Here is a 20263-nt window from a genome sequence, read left to right as displayed (position 1 = left end):
CTAACTGAACACTATGAAAAAACTCAAATACACTACAAAAACAGGGTTCACTATCCTTCAGAGTGGAGGAACCCATTAAAATATAACTGACTCCAATTTCTACAGAGAAAAGCTGACATTCACAGAACAAACTATTTTCAATTCAAATTTTAAAGCTTTACATCCATCTAGAGGTCATTCTGAGAGTACAGTGGAAACAGGCTAATAATTTCAAAAAGCACATTTAACTGAGTTTTAACTGTAAAAGTAATACACGTTTATAGCTAACTTCAAGATTGTTTTTTAACAAAACATGTATTGTTAAACTAAGAACATTCTCCCAATAAGTCAGAAGAGTCATGAAGTCCTTCCCACCTTAGGTCACTTATCCCTAGTCTCATAGCAACCATGATGAACATACATTTCTTATGAATCCCTCCAAAACCTTCACATACATACACAAACTTGTGGACACACAAATTTACCTTTAATAAAGATATTTTAAAATATCTTGAATAAAGAACTGTCACGTAAATGGAATGTCTGTAAAACCTTTTTAAAACTTAGTAAATCTTAAACATGTTTCCAGAGTGGTAGATCTGCCTCCTTTTCTCTAAGGACTATTCCATTTTGCATGGATGTCCCATTATATGATAAACCCCTTCTTACTCTCATCCGTTTTTTAACTTAGTTCAGATAAAGCTAGTGTAACTATTGCTTGTAAAAGTCTGTAACAAATTCAACCAAGACAGTGAATATCAGCTCTTTCCCCCTCAACAATCCAGTTTCCAAAGTGCTTTAAAGTTCAAATTAAATCTGTTCTAATTCATATGTTACATTTATGGAAGGAAGAGGATAAAATTCACAAAATATTGCAACTCCAAAATGATTACATTGTTGTAACGTAGCGGGGAGTCATCACCACAGAACTCATCCAAAATAAATAACATTTCTGTCTCCTAACCTGCTGACTTTGCTGGTGAAAAATACTCTTTTTTTAAATGGGGAGAGGGCGATTGAAAGAAACAACTTGCAAATAACTTCTAAATCAGTGTTTTACTCAGATTTTTACAATTTGCATTTTAGAATCTTAAATACTCACATTGTCTGTACTATGCAAGTAAGGGGAAAAAGGAGGGGTACCCAACTGATTAACTTCCCCTAAGGCTAATGGAATAAACACTTGGGCCTTGAGGGGTGCTGTATCTCCCAAGATCATCCACTGGAACATGCTGGTCTCTGCAGGGTTGCGCCTGGGCCAAACTTCCAGCATCCAGAACTAAAAGTAAATGATGCGTTGCCGATGTGGCCTCCCCTTCCCTCAAAAAAAAAAAAAAAGAAAACCAAGGGGGAAAAAAAACCTTAGACACTGCGAAAGGACTGAGGTTCATTGCATGACAGCACTTCCCTTTTTTCTTTAAACCCGTTTCCTGCCTGCCGTTCCGAATCTTCACTATACAGGAAGAGGAAGGCCTCTGGGTCTTTCTCCTTTTTACATACCGGCGACCCTGGGGAAAGGATCCCTTCTGGAACACACAAACCCAATCTTTTAGCCCTCTGGTCCTTAAGTCGAATTGCCGCGGCTCCAGCGGGGAGCCAGCCCCGGCCCGCAGCAGGTGGGAACCCCATCCAGCTCCGGCCTTGCCCGCCGGCCTGACCCCGAGCTGTAGGGTGGCGGGTTCGGGGAAACCAAGGCCAGGCCCGGCCTGCTCGTTCCCTACACCCGCGGAGGCGGGAAGCGCTGACCCGCGCCCCTTGGCCCCCGCGACCGAGGGCCCACGGGTGCAGCCCTGGGCGCCTAGGGCCCGCGTGCCCCCCACACATCCCAGCCCGGAACTGTAGCCGCCGCAGCCTCCCCGCCGAGCGCTTACCCCGGTCCCGTTGTCGCACACCACCACCTTCCTGCCCTGGCTGTCCATCGTCCGCCAGGAAGAGAGCCGGAGACGCCGGAGCCGCCGCCGCCGCAGAACAACCTAGAGCTGCCGCCGTCCGGCCCGTTCCTCTTCCTCCTCCTCCCTCTTCCCGGCCCCTCCCTCGGCCCAACTTTCTTCCCCCAACCGGAAGTGGCCGCCCGGCCCCGCCCACCATCTAATTGAGTGCTGAGCGGAAGAGGTGGAGACATGAGGGAGCAGGCGGAGACTGGCAGCGGTGAGCTCCAATAAGAAACAAAGGAGCTCGAGGCCCCGCCGGCGGAGCCGGCGCAGGCTCACTCTCCAGTTCCGCCTTCGCGGTCGCCGCCCACCCAAGTTCTTCCTGTCGGCTTCTGGTTACCGGCTCTTTCCCGGGCGTTGATGGTAGCCTAGCTGGTGGGCGCGGCTTTCTCCTTCCCTAAGGCGTGGCAGGAGTTGAGGGAGCTGTTTTCTTGGCTGCAGAAGGCGCAGGCAGGTGAAGGAACCGGGTCTGTCACGAGATGACAGTAGAATGTGACTGTAGAATGTGACTAGTGTTCAGAGAAGCCTGCTGGGAGGGCGGGAGCAAACCGAGACACCCGTGCTAACCCCACCATTGAACATGGCTTGGTGTGTTATTGCTAATAGGCCTGTTCAGTGGACAGAGATGGGATGGGTACACAGACATGAACTCATGAATTTATAGTGGTACCTCCAAATCCAGCCCAACCCATCTTTGCCCAGTTTTCCCTTAGTCAAGTGAGCGACATTTCTCACCACTTCCCTTCTAGCAGCACCATGTTGCATCACACCTCTGAACTGTGAAGCTGGCTGGCACTCTCTGAGTCATAAGCCCCTCACTTCTGGGGTCTCTGTGCCTGGAGACATTGATACCTTAACCCCCACTCCCCATTGCAGGGCCACTGCATTTCTGTAGGATTAAAAAACCCATCTCTTGATGTGTGTTTACCCTGAAAAAACTCAGGGCCCGCCCGAAGAGATAGCCCTGCTCACAATACCCTGGGCGGACAGGCCTCACATCCTGCCTTTACCAAAATTGTAAAATCTAGTGTTCAGAGAAGTCCCCGACAGATCTTACAATCGGGTGCCTGTGCACGATTTGATCATTGTAGTCCCTACCCCCAATAAAAGACCCTGAACAGCCACCCCCGGTTCTCACGCAGGCTCCCCTTGCCTGTGTGGCCTGCTGTTGCCTATAGAAGTGTAACTATCAAACTTTCCTAAACTGTTCTTGGTCTCTGGTAACTCTTCTACCAACCTGTGTCACCATCATCATGTTGCGTGCCCACGACATAAAGTATAAGTACCTATTTGAACCCAAAGTCTCTGCTTTCAAATCAGACAACCCTAGTTCCAAATATGGCCCTACTACTCAGGAATTCTGTGACCTGGGCATACCCTTGTCTATATATGCATGGGGATGATAATTTTTACTTCTATGTGTTGTTGTGAGGATAAAATTCTGTGCACAGAGTAAGCGTCCATTCAGTAGTGGTAGCTACTTATTAATTCCATACTCTTAAACATGCAGTTCTCTCTATAATGCCTCTACCTTTTTTCTTTTTAATCAATTGGGAAACTTCTCATGCTCCAAGACCCAGCTGTTACATCTATGAAGACTGCTGATAACCTTCAAGGTGCTCTTCACTCTCTTTCTTTGCTATTAGTTTACTGTGGATATATGAATTGTTGTGCGTATTACACTCAACAAATATTTATTAGAGGAATGATATTAAAATTCATCCCGAAAAAAATGCCGTCATTTTTGAGTGGTGAGAACTAGAATTGTGCCTTTCACATGGCTGTATATATATAATGACAAGAATAAACTTGGATCATGACCCCCCCAGTAACAGCATTATAATACGAGGCTGCCTCTCAGTTTTCACTTTGTTCTTTTATTAGACAGTGGTTTACAAACCTTTATAAAGATATAGAATGCTTTATTCAAATTTAATCTTATATGGAAACCCAACATATAAAATAGCTCAAAATAAAGCTGCCATAGTTGTTGGAAGTTTGAGAAGTTAGGATGGGTAGGAGGCCTCAGGGGAATATGTCTTTCCTGAATCAGCTTCAGTAGTCATTGAGGGACCTCAACCTGCTGAACAGTACATTAGTTCATAAATTACATGTCTTACATTTGTGGCCCCAGTGCCTAGCATTCTGCAATTTTTCTGTAAGTTTATTTAAATGGTCTCAGCAAATTGAACTCAAACATTTCTGTGTCCTTTTACTTTTCCTCTTTACGAAATTAAATGCAGGGGAGGGTATAGCCCAGTAGTAGAATGTGTGCTTAGCATGCACGAGGTCCCAGATTCAATCCCCGGTACCTCCATTAAAAGTAAATAAATAAATAAATAAATAAATAAATAAATAAATAAATAAATAAATAAATAAATAAATAAATAAAACCTAATTACCGTCCCCTCCCCGCAAAAGAAGTTAAATGGATTACTAATTTTTACTTTTCAAGTGGTAGCATTTGTTGTTTTCTTCTGATGATAAAATCAGTACAAGCAGATGATACAGAATATCAGCAAACATCTATTCAGTACACTAATGAAAATGTAGCAACACTCCTTGATTATGGGCCTTGATTATGCAAATTCAGATATAATGCTAATGGTGACTGGCTCTTGCCTTCTACACCAGACTCATCATGGTCATTTCATTTGCCTTCAAATAATGTGATCTCACATTTTAGGTGATTGATTTTTTTTGTATGTGGGAGAGGGGTTCATTTCTAGTCCTCTGCTGAAATTCTATGTGTATTATTCCACACAAAAATCTTGCTAGAGAGATAGCCCCTTTTTACACATGAAAAAATGGAAACTTTAAAAGATTAAATAGCTTTCTAGGTAGGCAGACAAATGTCTGAACAGCAGTTTTACCATTTACAGAAATGTGAACCTGACTAGTTAATTTACTGAGCTTTAGTTTCCTCATTTGTAAAAAATGAAACTACCAACACCTGCATTTCCAGCCTGATGTGAGGACCAGAAAAATTCATTCAAGAGATTGAGCAGTTTGCTCAAGGAGAGAGCCTAGGAGCAGGGGGACCAGGTTTTAAATCTAAGTCTTTAGGATGCTGGATTCTTAGCCCTTAACTTCTATGATATACCACCACTAAAAAGGCCACCAGGTGTATCCTTCTCAGTCTTATAGTCCTAATATGTTAGAACATCCCCTTGACTAATTTAGAAAGAATATTAACATCCTTTCATTCATCCATCCATTCAATTTATTTATTTGTACCAGACATCTCAGCTTTATTTGGTGAAGCAAGACTCAGCAGTTAGGACCTGGGCTTTGTGCAGTCACAGAATTAAGAATATTTGTTAGGAAGAATAGCTTTTGGGTTAGAAGGAGTAAGATAGAATCAGAGAAATCATGTTCTAGTCCACTATTAACAGTGAAGCAGTTTGCCCCTGAGTAAACTGCTTTCATTTTTATCCTGAAAGTAAAAAACAAACAAACAAACAAAAACACAACAAAAAAAACCCTTTACTGAGATAAACACATGCCATATAATTCACTTATTTAAAGTATATACAACATCGTATGTCAATTTCAATAAAACTAGAAAAAAACCCACTATAATTGTAAAGTTCTGCAACCATCACCACAAGGAATATTAGAACATTTCATTATCCCCAAAAGAAATGCCATACCCATTAACAGTGACTCCCCATTTCTCTGCTCCTCACCCACAACCTCTGAACCCAGTCATAAACAGTCACTAATCTACCTTCTGTCTCTAAAGATTTGCCTATTTTGGACATTTCATTTAAGTGGAATCACACAATATGTGACTTTCTGTGACTGGCTTTACTTAGTGTAATGTTTTCAAAGTTAATCTGTGTCATAATTAATTAATATTTAAATAAATGGATAGAATTTAAATGTGTATTACACCTCAAATAGAAAAGTGCACAAATTATTCTTTCATGGCTCAAGACATTATCACTAAGTGAACACAGCTATGTAACCACATCCAGGTCAAAACTTGTAACATTACAAGCACCCCAGAAGATGCCGCCACACCTCCTCTCCATCACTGCCCCACTTCTCCACCCCAAAGGAAAACATTAACCAACTTCTAGCAACATAGATTAATTTTGCCGATTTTTGACTTAATATAAATGGAATCATTACACTATATATTCTTTCATTTCTTTCACTCAATATCATGTTTGTGAGATTCATTCATTCACGTTGTTGCCTGAGGCTGCCATTGCTCTCAGAATTTAACTATTAATAGATGACTTCTTAATAAGGATCCAACACCCCTAAATAGTTTTTTAAATAACCAAGTAGGTTTGAGTTTCTCTTTTCACGTGATTTAGAGGGGGAAATGTGCCTGACAACAGTGTCCAAGATCAAACTATAAGCTCCGAGCCTCCAACTGACCTGTCATCACCAAAAGAAAACTCTCAGCACAGCAGTTTCCATTTAAGAATCATTTGAATTATTTAAGATGTTTAACATTTGATTAAATTCAGAATTTATATATCTTTAACCTAAATAAGACATTCCGTTACCTCAATATTGTGATTAAAATCCGATGTCAGTAACTTGCTATTGAAAAGAGAAGAAACGCAAGGCTTGTGGGGGCAGTCCTCAATTTAAATTTCTAACAAAAGATTAGAAAGGAATATGTTCCACGGCCAAAACTCCCAATGGCAGCGTGTGGAACAGCATGAGCTTTTGTCACAAGCTGTTTGGGCCTTGAAGCTTAACAAACAGGTCTAAAATAAAAACATGTGAGTTTATGGAAATAAAAATAGAACTTAATAAGATGAAGCACAGGCTCTGTCTCTTCTATTGGCCTGGAGGCCTAAGGTCGGCTTCGTCTACCTTCTTGGGATCAGTTTTTATCTGTGTTATGGTCTCTCTGAGTCCAGCTGAGATCTTCACCTACAGATGCCAGAGGAAGTTGTGAATGCTCTTCAAATTCTGACTCATCTCCTGGTGCTGGCTTTCCGAGAAGGTGTAGACAGTGGGAGGAGGGAGCAGGGAGTTACTCTCTTTCTGCCACTGCTAAAGCCACCTAGCATTCTAGCCCAGCGGTTCCCAACCTTTCCAGCACAAGGAGCCCATGGAGTACACTTTGCTGCTTCATTTTGGCTGTTGCTCTGAGCCGTTGCCAGGGAGACCCCATCCTTTATATGCTGGGCATGCGCAGGTGACTGTCAGACATGTGCTCCCATAATTGTTAGGGCACACCCTGAAATAATCAGTATCACTACTATGAAATAGCAGTATTGCTGTTTTCTTGCAGAATATTGAAAATAGCCCTCAGATGCCCGTGATGACCTTCAGATTTGTTACCACCCCCTTCTTTCAGAAATGAGTAGACTGAGGCACAGAGAAGTTACATGATAGAATAATGAATGTAGTTATACCACGGAACAACGAATCTAGTAGAAGGTATCTGGGACTGTGAATCAGAAGACCTGGGTTCTAGTCTTCACTTTAAGAAAGATTTAGCTTTCTGATCCTAACCAGACTTTTTAAACTTTTCTCACTTTACACAATTCAGTTTGGTTTTTCAACCAAATAGATGCATTACTCTTTTAATTTATAAAAGGTATTATTATTAGGTATTATTATGTTACAAATCACAGTTACAACATTGAAATTCATGTTCCCTTTTATTTTTCCATTAGGTGAGCATTAAGATGGTCAGAGAGACTCACCTCACACATTTGTTCCTTATTCATTCACCACGTCCCCCCCCCCCCCATGACCTGTATTACCATTTCTAGAAATGTGATCACTTCTTTATGCGTGTCCGGGTAAATCTAGGTAATTGACACATTACACTTGACTCGAATTCCCACTGTAAATGAGAAAAGCAGTATATTGGCGCCTAGAAGAACATTGTCATCGATGAGAGACCAGTCATCTCCAATGGCAGAGAAACTTAAGTGTGCTAAAGTGGACTAGCTCCTATTGGAACTTGTCACTTAACTTTGGTGCACCTCCATTTATCACACAGTGCAGAGAGCTTGAGTTTCCTTTTGAATATCTGGATGAGATTTCATCTTGGAACATAAGGTTGCCCCAGGGAAACAGACCGTTCAAACCTGTTGGGGCATTCTTAAGGATAAATGATCGCTCTTTACTCTTTGGTTGAGGTTATGGGACAGGGATACTTTGCATTGTTGATTTGGTCTGACAATTACATTGATGTGGAAAAAAGCTTTGTTAAGCATTATAGATATTTTTGTAAATCTCAAAGACCTCAAGGAAAAGAGTTTGTCAGGGATTTGCCAGTGTTAAGTTTGTACAACTTTAAAGCATAACCTATTGCTCATTTGGTAAGTATGGAATGAGATCACTAAGCATGTTACAGCATGATACTATGCCTGAAAATGAACACCAGTCCACTTACTAGAGGTTAAGAGGAATTGAAGGCTGAAATAAATCAAACAGTAACATTCTTAGTAGGAACAGCAGCTTACTGCTATTTATTGTTCAAAAATTAACTACCTAAAGTTTTACATCTGCTAGGAATGTAAGAATTCAAACCCAAGTCTTCTGATTTGAAGTTTGATTTCTTTCCATGGTAAAATACTGCTGCTTTTTATTCTGTACTTTTTGGTTTTAGTTAATAGTTAATTACACAAATAATACATTAATTCATTCTTCTTTTAAAATATATTGCGTTATAGATACACTGTAAATTTCTTTTAACACCCATCATTAATCCCAGTTCCCTCTCACCTTCCCAGGGGTAATACTGCTTTAAGTTTTAGTGGACCCTTAGAGATTATTTTTAATATATCCATTAGATTCACAGGAAAAGATATTCAAAATCATTAGCCATTACAGAAATGCAAATTAAAACCACAATTAGATATTGCTAGATACCTATTAGAATATCAAATGACTAAAATAAAAGGTAGGGGTAACATTAAATGCTAGTAAGGATGCAGAAACTGGATCTCTCATACATTGCTGGTCAGAATGTAAAATGATACAATCAGTCTGTCAATTTTTTATAAAACTATCACTTACCATACAACCCAGCAATGGCTCACTTAAGTATTTACCCCAGAGAAATGAAAACATTCACCTACAAAGAAACCTACACAGGAATGGTCATAGCAGTTTTATTTGTAATAGCCAAAAACTGGAAAGAACCCAAGTATCCTTTAATGAGTGAATGATTAAACAAAGTGTAATACGTCCATGTTATGGAATATTACACTGCAATAAAAAGAAACTATTCGTACACACAACAACTTAAATGGATCTCAAGGGAATTATGCCATGTTGAAAAAAAAAGCAATCTTAAAAGAGTTATATACTGCCTCACTCCATTTATATAATAACATCCTAGAAATGACAAAATCTTAGTGGTAGAGAATAGATCAGTAGTTGCCGGGTTTGGGGGATGGGGTGGGTGGAGCAGGATGGGCATGATTCTAAAGGCATGGCCCGAGAGATCTTTGTAATGATGGAGCAGTTCTGTATCTGGATTGTGGTGGTGGTAACACAAATCTTTATATGTGATAAAATTGCATAGAAGTACACACATACACACAAATGAGTGCATATAAAACTGGTGATACCCAATTAAGGTTATGGATTGTTATCAATGTTACTTTCCTGGTTTTGATATGGAACTATGCTTATGTAATATGTTATCATTGGTGGAAACTGGATCAAAGGGCCTGGCTATACTATTTTTTACAACTTCCTGTTAATCCATAGCTATTTACAATTTAAAAAGTCAAGTACAAAACATATTCATTACATATATATTCCTGTCTAAAATTTCTAGTGTTGATTTTAGTGTGTATGCATTTTTTACTCCATAAATACTATTATCCTGAAGGTGTCATTCTGCAAACTTGATTGCTCACTCAATATTCTATTTTTGAGATCCACTCAGATTAATTTATAGAGATCTAGATCTTGTAACTCCTGTGTAGGATTCTGTTATATGAATATGTCACATTTTACTTATTGTTCCCCAATTTATGAATGTTTAGATTTTTTCCAGTTTTTTCATACTGCAAAGCTTGATGTGATGCATATTCCTGTATGTGACTTGTGCACATGTGTGAGAGTTTTTCTAGTATAGTATTTACCATACTCATACGTAATAAATATACTACCTATCAATATTGAACACTGGCCATAATATTATTACAATTGGTGAGGAAACTGAGAAGTTAACTAACTTACCAAAAATCATACAGCCAGTAAGTGTCAGAGCTGGAATACAGACCTTCCTGTCCAACTCTGACACCCAAGTTCTTAACCACTGCAGTGTGCTTCTGCCTCCAGTGGTGCTCAGTATAAACATTTTGGTCATCTTCCCTGAATGTTTATCTGGTGTCCTCAACCTATAACTTGTAATTTAATCTTTCAACCTAAAATGGAGTCTTTTAATTGATTCCGGTTGATTACATTATCTTTTAAAATGTGTCAAATTCTCTCATCCAGATTGGTTAATTACATTATCTTGATTTGAGACTATAATTCCATCATGTTGAGATAAATTTCTATTTCAAACACAAGGGTTTTTAGAGCATTACCTATGAAGTATTCCTGCCCCAAAATCTTGAACTTGAATCTAATCGGGCTTCTAGACTTAACTTCCATTTAGAGGAAATAATAGGAGTGGAGGAATAGTTAGATGATACAGGGAAGCGAACTGACACATCTATAATGTAGAATATTCTGCAGGATGATTAACACAGTTTTTGCAACAAATCAATGTGTGTGCACCAGTCAGAATAGCTATCATCAAAAAGTTTACAAATAATCAATGCTGGAGAGGGTGTGGAGAAAAGGGAACCCTCATACACTGTTGATGGGAATGTAAATTGGTGCAGCCTCTATGGAGAACAGTATGGAGGTTCCTTAAAAAACTAAAAATAGACTTACCCTGTGATCCAGCAATTCCACTCCTGGCATATATTCTGACGGAACTCTAATTTGAAAAGATACATTCACCCCAGTGTTCGTAACAGCACTATTTACAGTAGTCAAGACATGGAAACAACCTATATGCTCATCTACAGATTAATGGATAATGAAGATGTGGTACCTATACACAATGGAATACTACTCAGCCACAAACAGAATGAAATAATGCCATTTGTAGCAATGTGGATGGACCCAGAGAGTACCACACTAAGTGAAGTAAGTCAGACAAAGATAGACAAATATCTCATGGTATCACTTATATGTGGAATCTAAAGAAAATGATACAAAGGAACTTATTTACAAAACAGAAATAGTCTCACAGACACAGAAAACAAACTTATGGTTACCAAAGAGGAAAGGGGGGAGGGATAAATTAGGAGTTTGGGATTAACATATATGAAATAGATAACCAACAAGGGCCTACTGTATAGCGCAAGGAACTATATTCAACATCTTGTAATAATCTATAATGGAAAAGAATCTGAAAAAGAATAGATTTATATACATACATGTATAACCGAATCACTTTGCTGTACACCTAAAACATTGTAAATCAGCTATACTTCAGAAAATCAACATGTGTGCCTAAGTATGGAGACTTCTCTAAGTTAAAAGAAACTTAACAGACACAACAACCAATTGTAATGTGTAGTTCTTATCTGTATTCAAATTTAAATAAACCAACTTTTTAAAAAGACATTTTTGAGACAATTGAGGAAATGGGATTTTCTGTTACTAGATGGTATAATAGGATACTAAGGGATTATTGTTAATTTTGATCAGTGCTATGAAGGCATTGTGGTTATGTAAAAAAAATGTCCCTCTTAAAAAAGAGACTCTTACCAACGTATCTGAAGGTGAAATGATATGATGTTTGGGATTTGCTATAAAACACTCTGGGGGAAAAATAAAGGACAGATTCAGCAAATGGGCAAAATCTTGGTAATCACTGAATCTGGAAATACACAGTTCATTATACTCTTCTATCTACATTTTACTATTTTAACAAATTTTGTAATAAATTTTAGAGTGTTTTTATTATAGAAGTAATAGAAAACATCGCAGGAGGAGGATAAAGCTTAGAAAAGTAAGAGAAAAAAATAGAGTTTATAACCTACTAATCAGAGACAACCACTGTTAACATGTAGGTGCATTTTCTTCCATAATTTTCTGGGTGAATTTTGATTAGGTTTTCAAAATAAGGGTGAAAATCTGTATTCAAATCTGTGTCCCACTTTTCCTTTATATATATAAACATTTTTCATATTTTCATGGATTTTCTTAAGCATCATATTTAATGATGACAAAATAGTCCATTAAGTGGTTATCCCTGGGCTGCATTTGCTACCTCACCTCTGGGCTCACAAATCCTTCTGAACTTAAAATTTCTAATCAGATTAGGCACTTGTCCTGTATCATTTTTTTTGTAGAGGGAGGAGCAGTCTTCTTCTGTATATCAAACCTAACTCAATGCTTGACACATATTAGATACTTAATAAATGTTTATGTAAATTAAATGAGAAAACAGATACTTTGGGGGGTTTATTCAATTAGCTGCACATAACGGCTCCTGTTACTTTATTTCACCAATCAAAATATTATGAAAGACCATGTTGGATTCTTTACTTGAATTGGCATTTTACTGCATTTCAGAATATTACGCCAATCAAAAATTAAAATAACTTTTCTTATAAACTTTTACTGGTTCTTATTACCTACCACCTGACCTTAGGAGAACTTACCAAGTATCCACATAGCAGTCTATTCTACAATTGTGCTGGGGATCAACACCAAACCTGTCTGTCTGGCAGCAAACTGGTCTTCCATGAATCCTTCACAGGAGTGACACAAAATTTTAACCAATGTGAAAAATTATTATTTTCCATAGCTGAGTATACACATGGTCACGGTGATACCTGTCTGCCATGACGTGGAGCTGAGAAGGTGATGCGATACAGCACAAATCAGTATCTCATTTGTTTTGAAGTAATTCCCTTATAATGTGATGAAAAGCACCAAAGAAAGTTTGCTTGTATCCTAGAATATTAATAAATTAGCTTTGGGAAGAATATGGTTATCAGAAAAACAAAGAACAATTCAGAGAATTAATTATTAGCATGCTTTTCAATTTGTATACAAGAAACATAAACTGACAAATTGATCATATCTAAGAAAACAAGGACAGGATTCATATTAGGAAAATGAGAAAGAGGGGGAAAATAAAACACAGTTTGGGAATAGTGAGATTTGTTTTCCCTTTCTTAGCTAAGTGCCAATTAGAGGCAGCTACCAAGAATTTGAGTTGTTTATGGATTCTCTAGAAAAGCTTCAGAGGTTAGCTATGTAATATTCATGATGGACTGTTACAGAGAAGAACAAATCTGACTCCATATTAGATCTGTTCCTTTAGCTCTAACCTTTGTGCTCTGTTTCCTGTGCTTAGTCATGCTGGCTCTGTACCTTTTATAAAAGAATGTTGCCTGTAGCCTGAAATATGCAGGAGAGCCCATTCTCAGGGCTCTGACCTTAAAATGTTTAACACTTTCCCATTCATATAGAGATAGTATGTTGCAGAAGAGAGAATAACATTTGTCTTGCTGGAGGTCTGCAGGGACATCATCACCAGATCTACATGGATAGCTGCAAGAACAAAGGATTCCAGCACCAAGAAATCTGCAACAACCAGCCACATCCCTTCCCCTTTTAGTATAAAAGAAGCCTGAATTCTAACTCAGGTAAGATTGTTCTTTGGGATACTAGTCCACCATCTTCTCAGTCTGCTGGCTTTCTGAATAAAGTTGCTATTCTTTGCCCCAACAACTCATCTCTTGATTAATTGGCCTATGGTGCCAGCAGTACGAGTTTGAACTCAGTAACACCATCAGTGTGATGTCTACCTGTGTCCTTTGTTAGCACATTTTGTTCATCTCAGCCCAGGTCTGCACATCAAAACTTCTCCAGGGTTTACAAGCCAGAAGAATAAACAGTTCTACTCAAATAGGGCATAGTACTGAAGAATGACCAAGTTAAAATTTCAAAAGAGGATTTTCTCTAACAAATGATTGGCTTAATTAAATTAAATTAAGCTGGCTTAATCATAATACAGAATTAGTTGACTCACGTCACTGAAAAGTGTAGGGGTGGACTTCAGGTATGGTGTGATCAGGAACTCAGTCACATCAGGACTCAATTTCTCTTTCCCCAGCTCTTGGTTACATTTCCACTGTGCTGGCTTTATCTCAGGCAGGCTTTTATCTTGAGGTGGTGGGATGATATCAGCAGTTCTCCATCCTAATCATTCTGGGCTTAAAAAGTTGAAAAGAGTCAGTTGAAAAGAGTCTTCCTATGACTCACTGTGATTAGGCAAATTGGGTCAAATGACCTCCCCTTAACCAGTCCACTAAAACCAGGGGAAAGGAATTCCAACACTTGGCTGATCCGGGTTATATGCTCAACTCTTGATGGAGGGAAGGTACCCACTTGCTGCACATGGACTAAGAACCAGAAGAATCCCTAACAGGAAACCAGAGTAAGGTGACCAAAAGAAGGGGAAATGGCTGCGTGCTTGACAACCAAAAAGCCTCAGGAGGCCACCACGCTGCAATAATTACATGCATTCATTAGGATTTCTTCTGACACAGTGATGAAGAAAAATCATACATTTTTCTATGGCAGAACAATCAAACTAAGACAGAAAGAAAAAATAAATAACATGCTCTCTTTGTGTCTGGCCTTTCCCAATGTGAAATGTGCATCCGCATTGTGCATTAACCAGACCACCTCGAAGCAGGAGGATGTAATCAACCTTTGAGAAAAATGGTCTCTTTCCTCAGACACCAGCATTGTAATTTTAAGGTTAATATTTCTTTTTCTTCCCATACAAGGGGTCACATTGACCAAAGGCTTGCTTTATATTTGCTTAAGTGACCAAAAACATCTTTGATGAACTTTGTGTACAATGCTAACCTGTCAATGATACATAAACTCTTTGCCTCCAGAAATGTGTAAAACTAGATATCTAACTGCTAACCAGTGGAATGGTTCTCAGAGCTTCTGAGAATCTGTTTCCAGAGTTATAATCCTCAATGTGGCTAGAATAAAATTGTCCTTTCTTTCTTCTTAGCTTGATTGTTTTTTGATTTTCTGTCAATACTAGTAACAACAACAAAAAGTCTAACTTGAATTCCCTGGTAAAAATTAAGAAAGAAATTTATAGGCTTCTGTTAAAAAATGTATTCAGGATTTGCTTTCATCAGGTAAGACATGCCCACGTGGAAATGATTGTCATGAAGGAAGAAGTTTATATTCACAGATCCCTAGAAACAGGAGGTCCAGCATGCCACACAGGGCCATATGGGGAAGGACCAGGGTTGGTCAGGGAGAGGGGAAGGAGTGAGAGGGCTGGACGTGGCCCAGAGCCATTATAAGGGTCTTCGTGGGAAGGACTGGGTGAAGCAGGGTAGGTAACTGACTAAGTTTAGGATTGGATAGTTTGATCATTTCCAGGAGGCTCTGGGCTATGGGGTGGTCTCTAGTTGTCTGGTATCTGGTCCTGGGTTGATTTAGGGCAGGGGAAATATTGGCTTGGTGTGTAAGAGTTTGATGAAGGAGATAATTGCAGAGGTTGGCTGTGGACTTGTTAGTTTGTATGTCAAAGGTACATTCTGGGGGTGGAGGTGGGGGTGCTGTCATTTGCTATCTCTGAGAATTAGCTAGCCGTGGGAGAGGCGGTCTCTCCAGGATCAAGGCCCCAAAGGCGAGAGCATCAAGAATACAGAAAATAAGAAGGTATTGTCAACAGAGCTCCCATCACTGAAAAGCCCAGAGAAATAAATTTTCCGGCATAGCTAGATATGATTCAGACAATGTTACCTCTGCAACGTGCTTGGGCTCCACCTGGTGGCTCCAAGCAATTCCAGACTCCACTGCTTCCTACCCACCACCCTCACCCCTCACCATCTCTGTGATGCCTAAAAACAGCAGCAGCTCTTTTCTACATTATTTCTGCTTCAAGTCCGGAAGAAAACAAAGAGCTTCTTTCCTCCAAGAGCCAAAAGAAAATCCTGGTCCTCATTCTTACTGGCCAGATTTGGATCAATCACTGCAGTCAAGTGGGTGGGAATTGCTTATTGACTTAGGGAGCACCCCCAGTTCTCCAACCACATGGAGAACAGAGGAGAGGTGGCTCTCCAGGGGTGATCTTGTGTGCTGCTTTCTCAGAAGAATGGGGAATGGATGCTGGGAAACCAAAGCAACAGCTGCCCACTGCACAAGTCACGTCAGGCATGTTTCTCCTGGGAAGCTAGTACCTTGTAATTACTGCTGACTTGGTTAGTGGAACTCTTGAGTCTTTCAATCCAGCCACCTATGCCATCAAGGATTGTGGTGTTTTAAAATGGATCATTTTGTAGTTTGGTGCAGCCATTATGGAAAACAGTATGGAGATTCCTCAAAAAACAAAAAAATAGACTTACCATATGATCCAGTAATCTCACTCCTGGGCATATATCTGGGGGGAACTCTAATTTGAAAAGATACGTGCACCTCAATGTTCATAGAAGCACTATATACAATACCCAAGACATGGAAACAACCTAAATGTCCATCAATAGATCACTGGATAAAGAAGCTGTGGTGTATTTATACAATGGAATACTACTCAGCCATAAAAAAGAATGAAATTTTGCCATTTGCAGCAACATGGATGGACCTGGAGATCATCATACTAAGTGAAGTAAGTCAGAAAGAGAAAGAAAAATACTATATCACTTATATGTGGAATCTAAAAAAAGAAAAAAGACATTAATGAACTTATCTACAAAACAGAAACAGACTCACAAATGTAGTAAACAAACATGATTACCAGGGGCAATGGGGGTGGGAAGGGATAAATTGGGAGTTTGAGATTTGCAAATATTAACTATTATATATAAAAAATAAACAAGTTTATACTGTATAGCACAGGGAACTATATTCAATATCTTGTAGTAACCTATAATGAAAAAGAGTATGAAAACAAATATATGTGTGTATGTATATATATATATATATATATATATGTATGACTGAAATATGATCCTGTACACCAGAAATTGACACATTATAAATTGACTATAATTCAATTTTTAAAGGGTTAAAAAATCAATAAGGACATATAAAAACTAAAAATAAAAAAAATTAAAATGTCTCATTGACACTCAGGAGTTGAGAACCACTGTCTATAGTTTAAGTTGATACATGAGTTGACAAGAGTTGATTCCCCCACCTACCCCTCACCATTCCCCACCATCTTATAATACTGTCTACATATGTCTAGTCTTTTGGTATTTCTTTTGTTCTTTAAGATTTTTCAAATTGCTGTTGGCAGTTCTGTGGTCATGTCTGCAAAGTCTTTTAGTGCAATACAATGCAATTTCTCCTGACATTTGAATTCTGCTATCCTAGGCTTCAGTTTCATTTTTAAGATATTGAGCTGCCCACACCGCTCTCATGTCAATTTAGGTGGTGGTAATGGAGGAAGCTTCCAGTATCTATAGAACACTGTAGCTCCTCCTTAATTCCAATACCAGTATATTTGAGCAATGCACTGATACTTCTGTCTTTAGGAGCTCATACAGCTCTGTGTGTGTGTATGTGTGTGTGTGTGTCTATACAACTATATTTTTGTTACTCATTTTGGGATTGTGGATCTAAGAAAGATCATAATGATTTATTTCCATTAGCAGAGTTGGAGATTTTTAATCTATAGATAGAAATTTACAAAATAATGAAGAATGTGCGCACATGTTTGGCTGCAAAAAGACACTCCTTAAAGTGTTTTTAGAAACATTTTATAAATGTTTCATAAGAATGTTGCAATAAGCATCTTTAGTAGTTAAATCTTTGTATACATAATTCTTTCCTTAGGATGGAAATGCCCAGAAGCAGAATTGCTTTCTACACATACCTTTAAGGGCCTTGCTCTGATCTACAAGGACCTTAGCTTTCTAGTTCATTTTCTTGCCTCTGATTTCTGCCTTCATTCTGCCTTTCATTGGAAAATGTATCTTTCTAAAATACGGTGCTCATTATTTTACTTCCCTGCCGAAAACCCTTCCTTTCCCCTGGCTGGGGCCCAGTTCTTTACCCTGACACCTGAGGACTTTCACAGTCTGACTCTGCCCCAGATTTCTAGACTTTTCTGCAGCTATTCCCTTGTATGAATCTCCCATTATAACTAAAGTCATCTGCCCTATCCCCCATGATGCCTTGCACATTTGTTTATGCTGTGCCCAGTTCCTGCAATAAAGGAGGTGGGAATCGTATAATAAAGGAAATGTCAGAATTAGGAAAGAGTAATTCAGTTTGTCACAACCTTCTATAAACCTTTCTCCCACCTGCTTTTCCCCACTTCACCCAAACTGCTGAGTTAACCTGCCTTCACTGCTGAAAATATCAAAATGGATGCATGGATCCTGCCTTCCCTCCTGTTCATCTCTGCACCCTCCCCACCTCTTCCACCTGCTACCTGGGGGGTCCTCCACCGTCTGTGTCTGGGCTCAGCCTCCTCCTCCAAGCTGCCCTATCCTGTTCACATTCATCTCCACCCAATTCATTGCTCCTCTGTCCTCCATCTGTAGCCCTCCGAGTTCGACATTTTGCTTGCTGTTTTTAATCTTCTCTGTTTCTGTGGCTCCCCTCTTTTTTGGTCTGCTTTTCTTCTTTTATTATGTCTCCTGTCTCTCAGGTGGATGCCTCTTATATCCTGTGTGAGGAGACAGGACTCTACAGTGCTGGGAGCATGCCTTTCTGTCATTTTCAGTAATCGTCTCTCAGAGCCCAGCAAGCAGAACATGCTTTTCCATCCTTCCAGGCTCTTTTCATCACTGCCTTCCTTCCATTCCATTCCTTCCTTGTACACTCCACAGCTGTTTCTGATGCTTGAATGTCCCAGCCAAACTCACAGGGAACTAAACCTCAGTGGTGGGAGGGACTGAGAAATGACATATAATAACTTCAAAAGGTTTGAAGGGAGAAAACATTATTTGCTTCATAAGTTTTTCTCAGTCTCAGTTTTGGCTTCCAGAGTACGTTATAAAAGAAAGTATACATAAATGCTCCAGTGTTGTTAGACCCAGGGGGAGTGGATATAAATACACTTAAAATGAAAAGGTTTACATAAAGAATAGCCAAATTGTTAACAACTCTGAAATTGTGACAATTGCTAATGATAAAGAGAGAGTTTAGAAAAATTTTTGAAAGATATAATTTGGTTAGAGAATTTAGGTCTAACCAAAGGAGACAAATACATAATTCTCAGACAGCACAAAGGGGTTTTTAAAAATAATTTCCTTAACTTCATTTGACTGTCTGGGGTTCTTAATCCCATCAAGAAACCAACTTAGAGATAAAAGAAGTGAGAAAAATTAGACTTTTGTATATGATATGCTGTAGATGTAAATGATGGAGACCTATTACATTTCTTTTAACTAGAATCATTTTCATATTATATTAATTTATAATAATTTAAATTTATGTATGTATATATAATAAGATAATTCTCTTTTCATTTGTTTCTGTGCCCTTTGTTCACAGAGTTCTATTTGAAGTGCAAATGACTTTGAAATCAACATAGTATGAGACGTACAAAGACATAAAAATGTGATTTGGGGAGAGAAAGAAAAAGAGAAGTGAAAAAAATGATCGAGTAGAAAAATAAAATCGTCAATATTTTAAATATCCTCATTGTTCAAACATCTTAGGGGATTAAATAATAATTTTTCCAATCTTCTCACAGCCTTTTAGGTCAGGTTACCTGAAAGCATTATTTTTCCTGTTGTTTTGAATTATCCTTTAATCAACATGCTTTTAGAAATTTGTAACTCATTTGCTTTTTCTGTGAACAGCTTTTTGAGATATAATTTGCATACTGTACAATCCATCCATTCAAAACGTACAATTCAATGGCTTTTAGTATATTCACAGAGTTGTACAACCATCACCACAATTAATTTTAGAATATTTTATTAGCCCCCCCAAAGAAATCCTAACCCCTTAGCTGTCACCCTCAATTCCTCCATCCCTGCCTTCCCCCCCGACCGAGGCGATCACTGATACACTTTCTATCTCTACAGATGCGCTTCTTCGGGACATTTTATGTAAAGAGAATCGCACATTATATGGTCCTTTGTGACTGACTTCTTTCATTTTGCATGCTTTCAAGGTTCATTCACATTGTAGAATGTACCATAACTTTCTTTTTATTGCTGAATAATTCTATGGTATGGGCATACCTTATTTAGTTTATCCATTCATCAGTGGATTGGCATTTGAGTCATCTCAACTTTTTTACTATTGTGAATAATGTTGCTGTAAACATTCGGGTGTAAGTTTTTGTATATAAGTACAAGTTGTGCAAACATTTATTTTTATTTCTCATTTCTCTT

The 20263-nt window shown here is 38.7% G+C and overlaps 1 protein-coding gene across 1 annotated transcript in view; it reads right to left on the bottom strand.

Annotated features, from left to right (window-relative positions):
- Positions 1 to 2024, bottom strand: part of ACTR2 (actin related protein 2) — a 33139-nt gene extending 31115 nt beyond the window's left edge. The window contains exon 1 of the mRNA XM_074341239.1: positions 1851 to 2024. Within this exon, the coding sequence (XP_074197340.1) occupies positions 1851 to 1898 (48 nt within the window). The 5' untranslated portion in view covers positions 1899 to 2024. The remainder of the gene's footprint in view (positions 1 to 1850) is intronic.
- Positions 2025 to 20263: the final 18239 nt, after the last annotated feature.

Source organism: Camelus bactrianus, chromosome 15, assembly GCF_048773025.1.
Source record: "Camelus bactrianus isolate YW-2024 breed Bactrian camel chromosome 15, ASM4877302v1, whole genome shotgun sequence".
NCBI classification, from domain to species: Eukaryota; Metazoa; Chordata; class Mammalia; order Artiodactyla; family Camelidae; genus Camelus; species Camelus bactrianus.
Note: the sequence above shows the minus strand (reverse complement) of the source record. Positions and strands in the feature narration are given on the sequence as shown.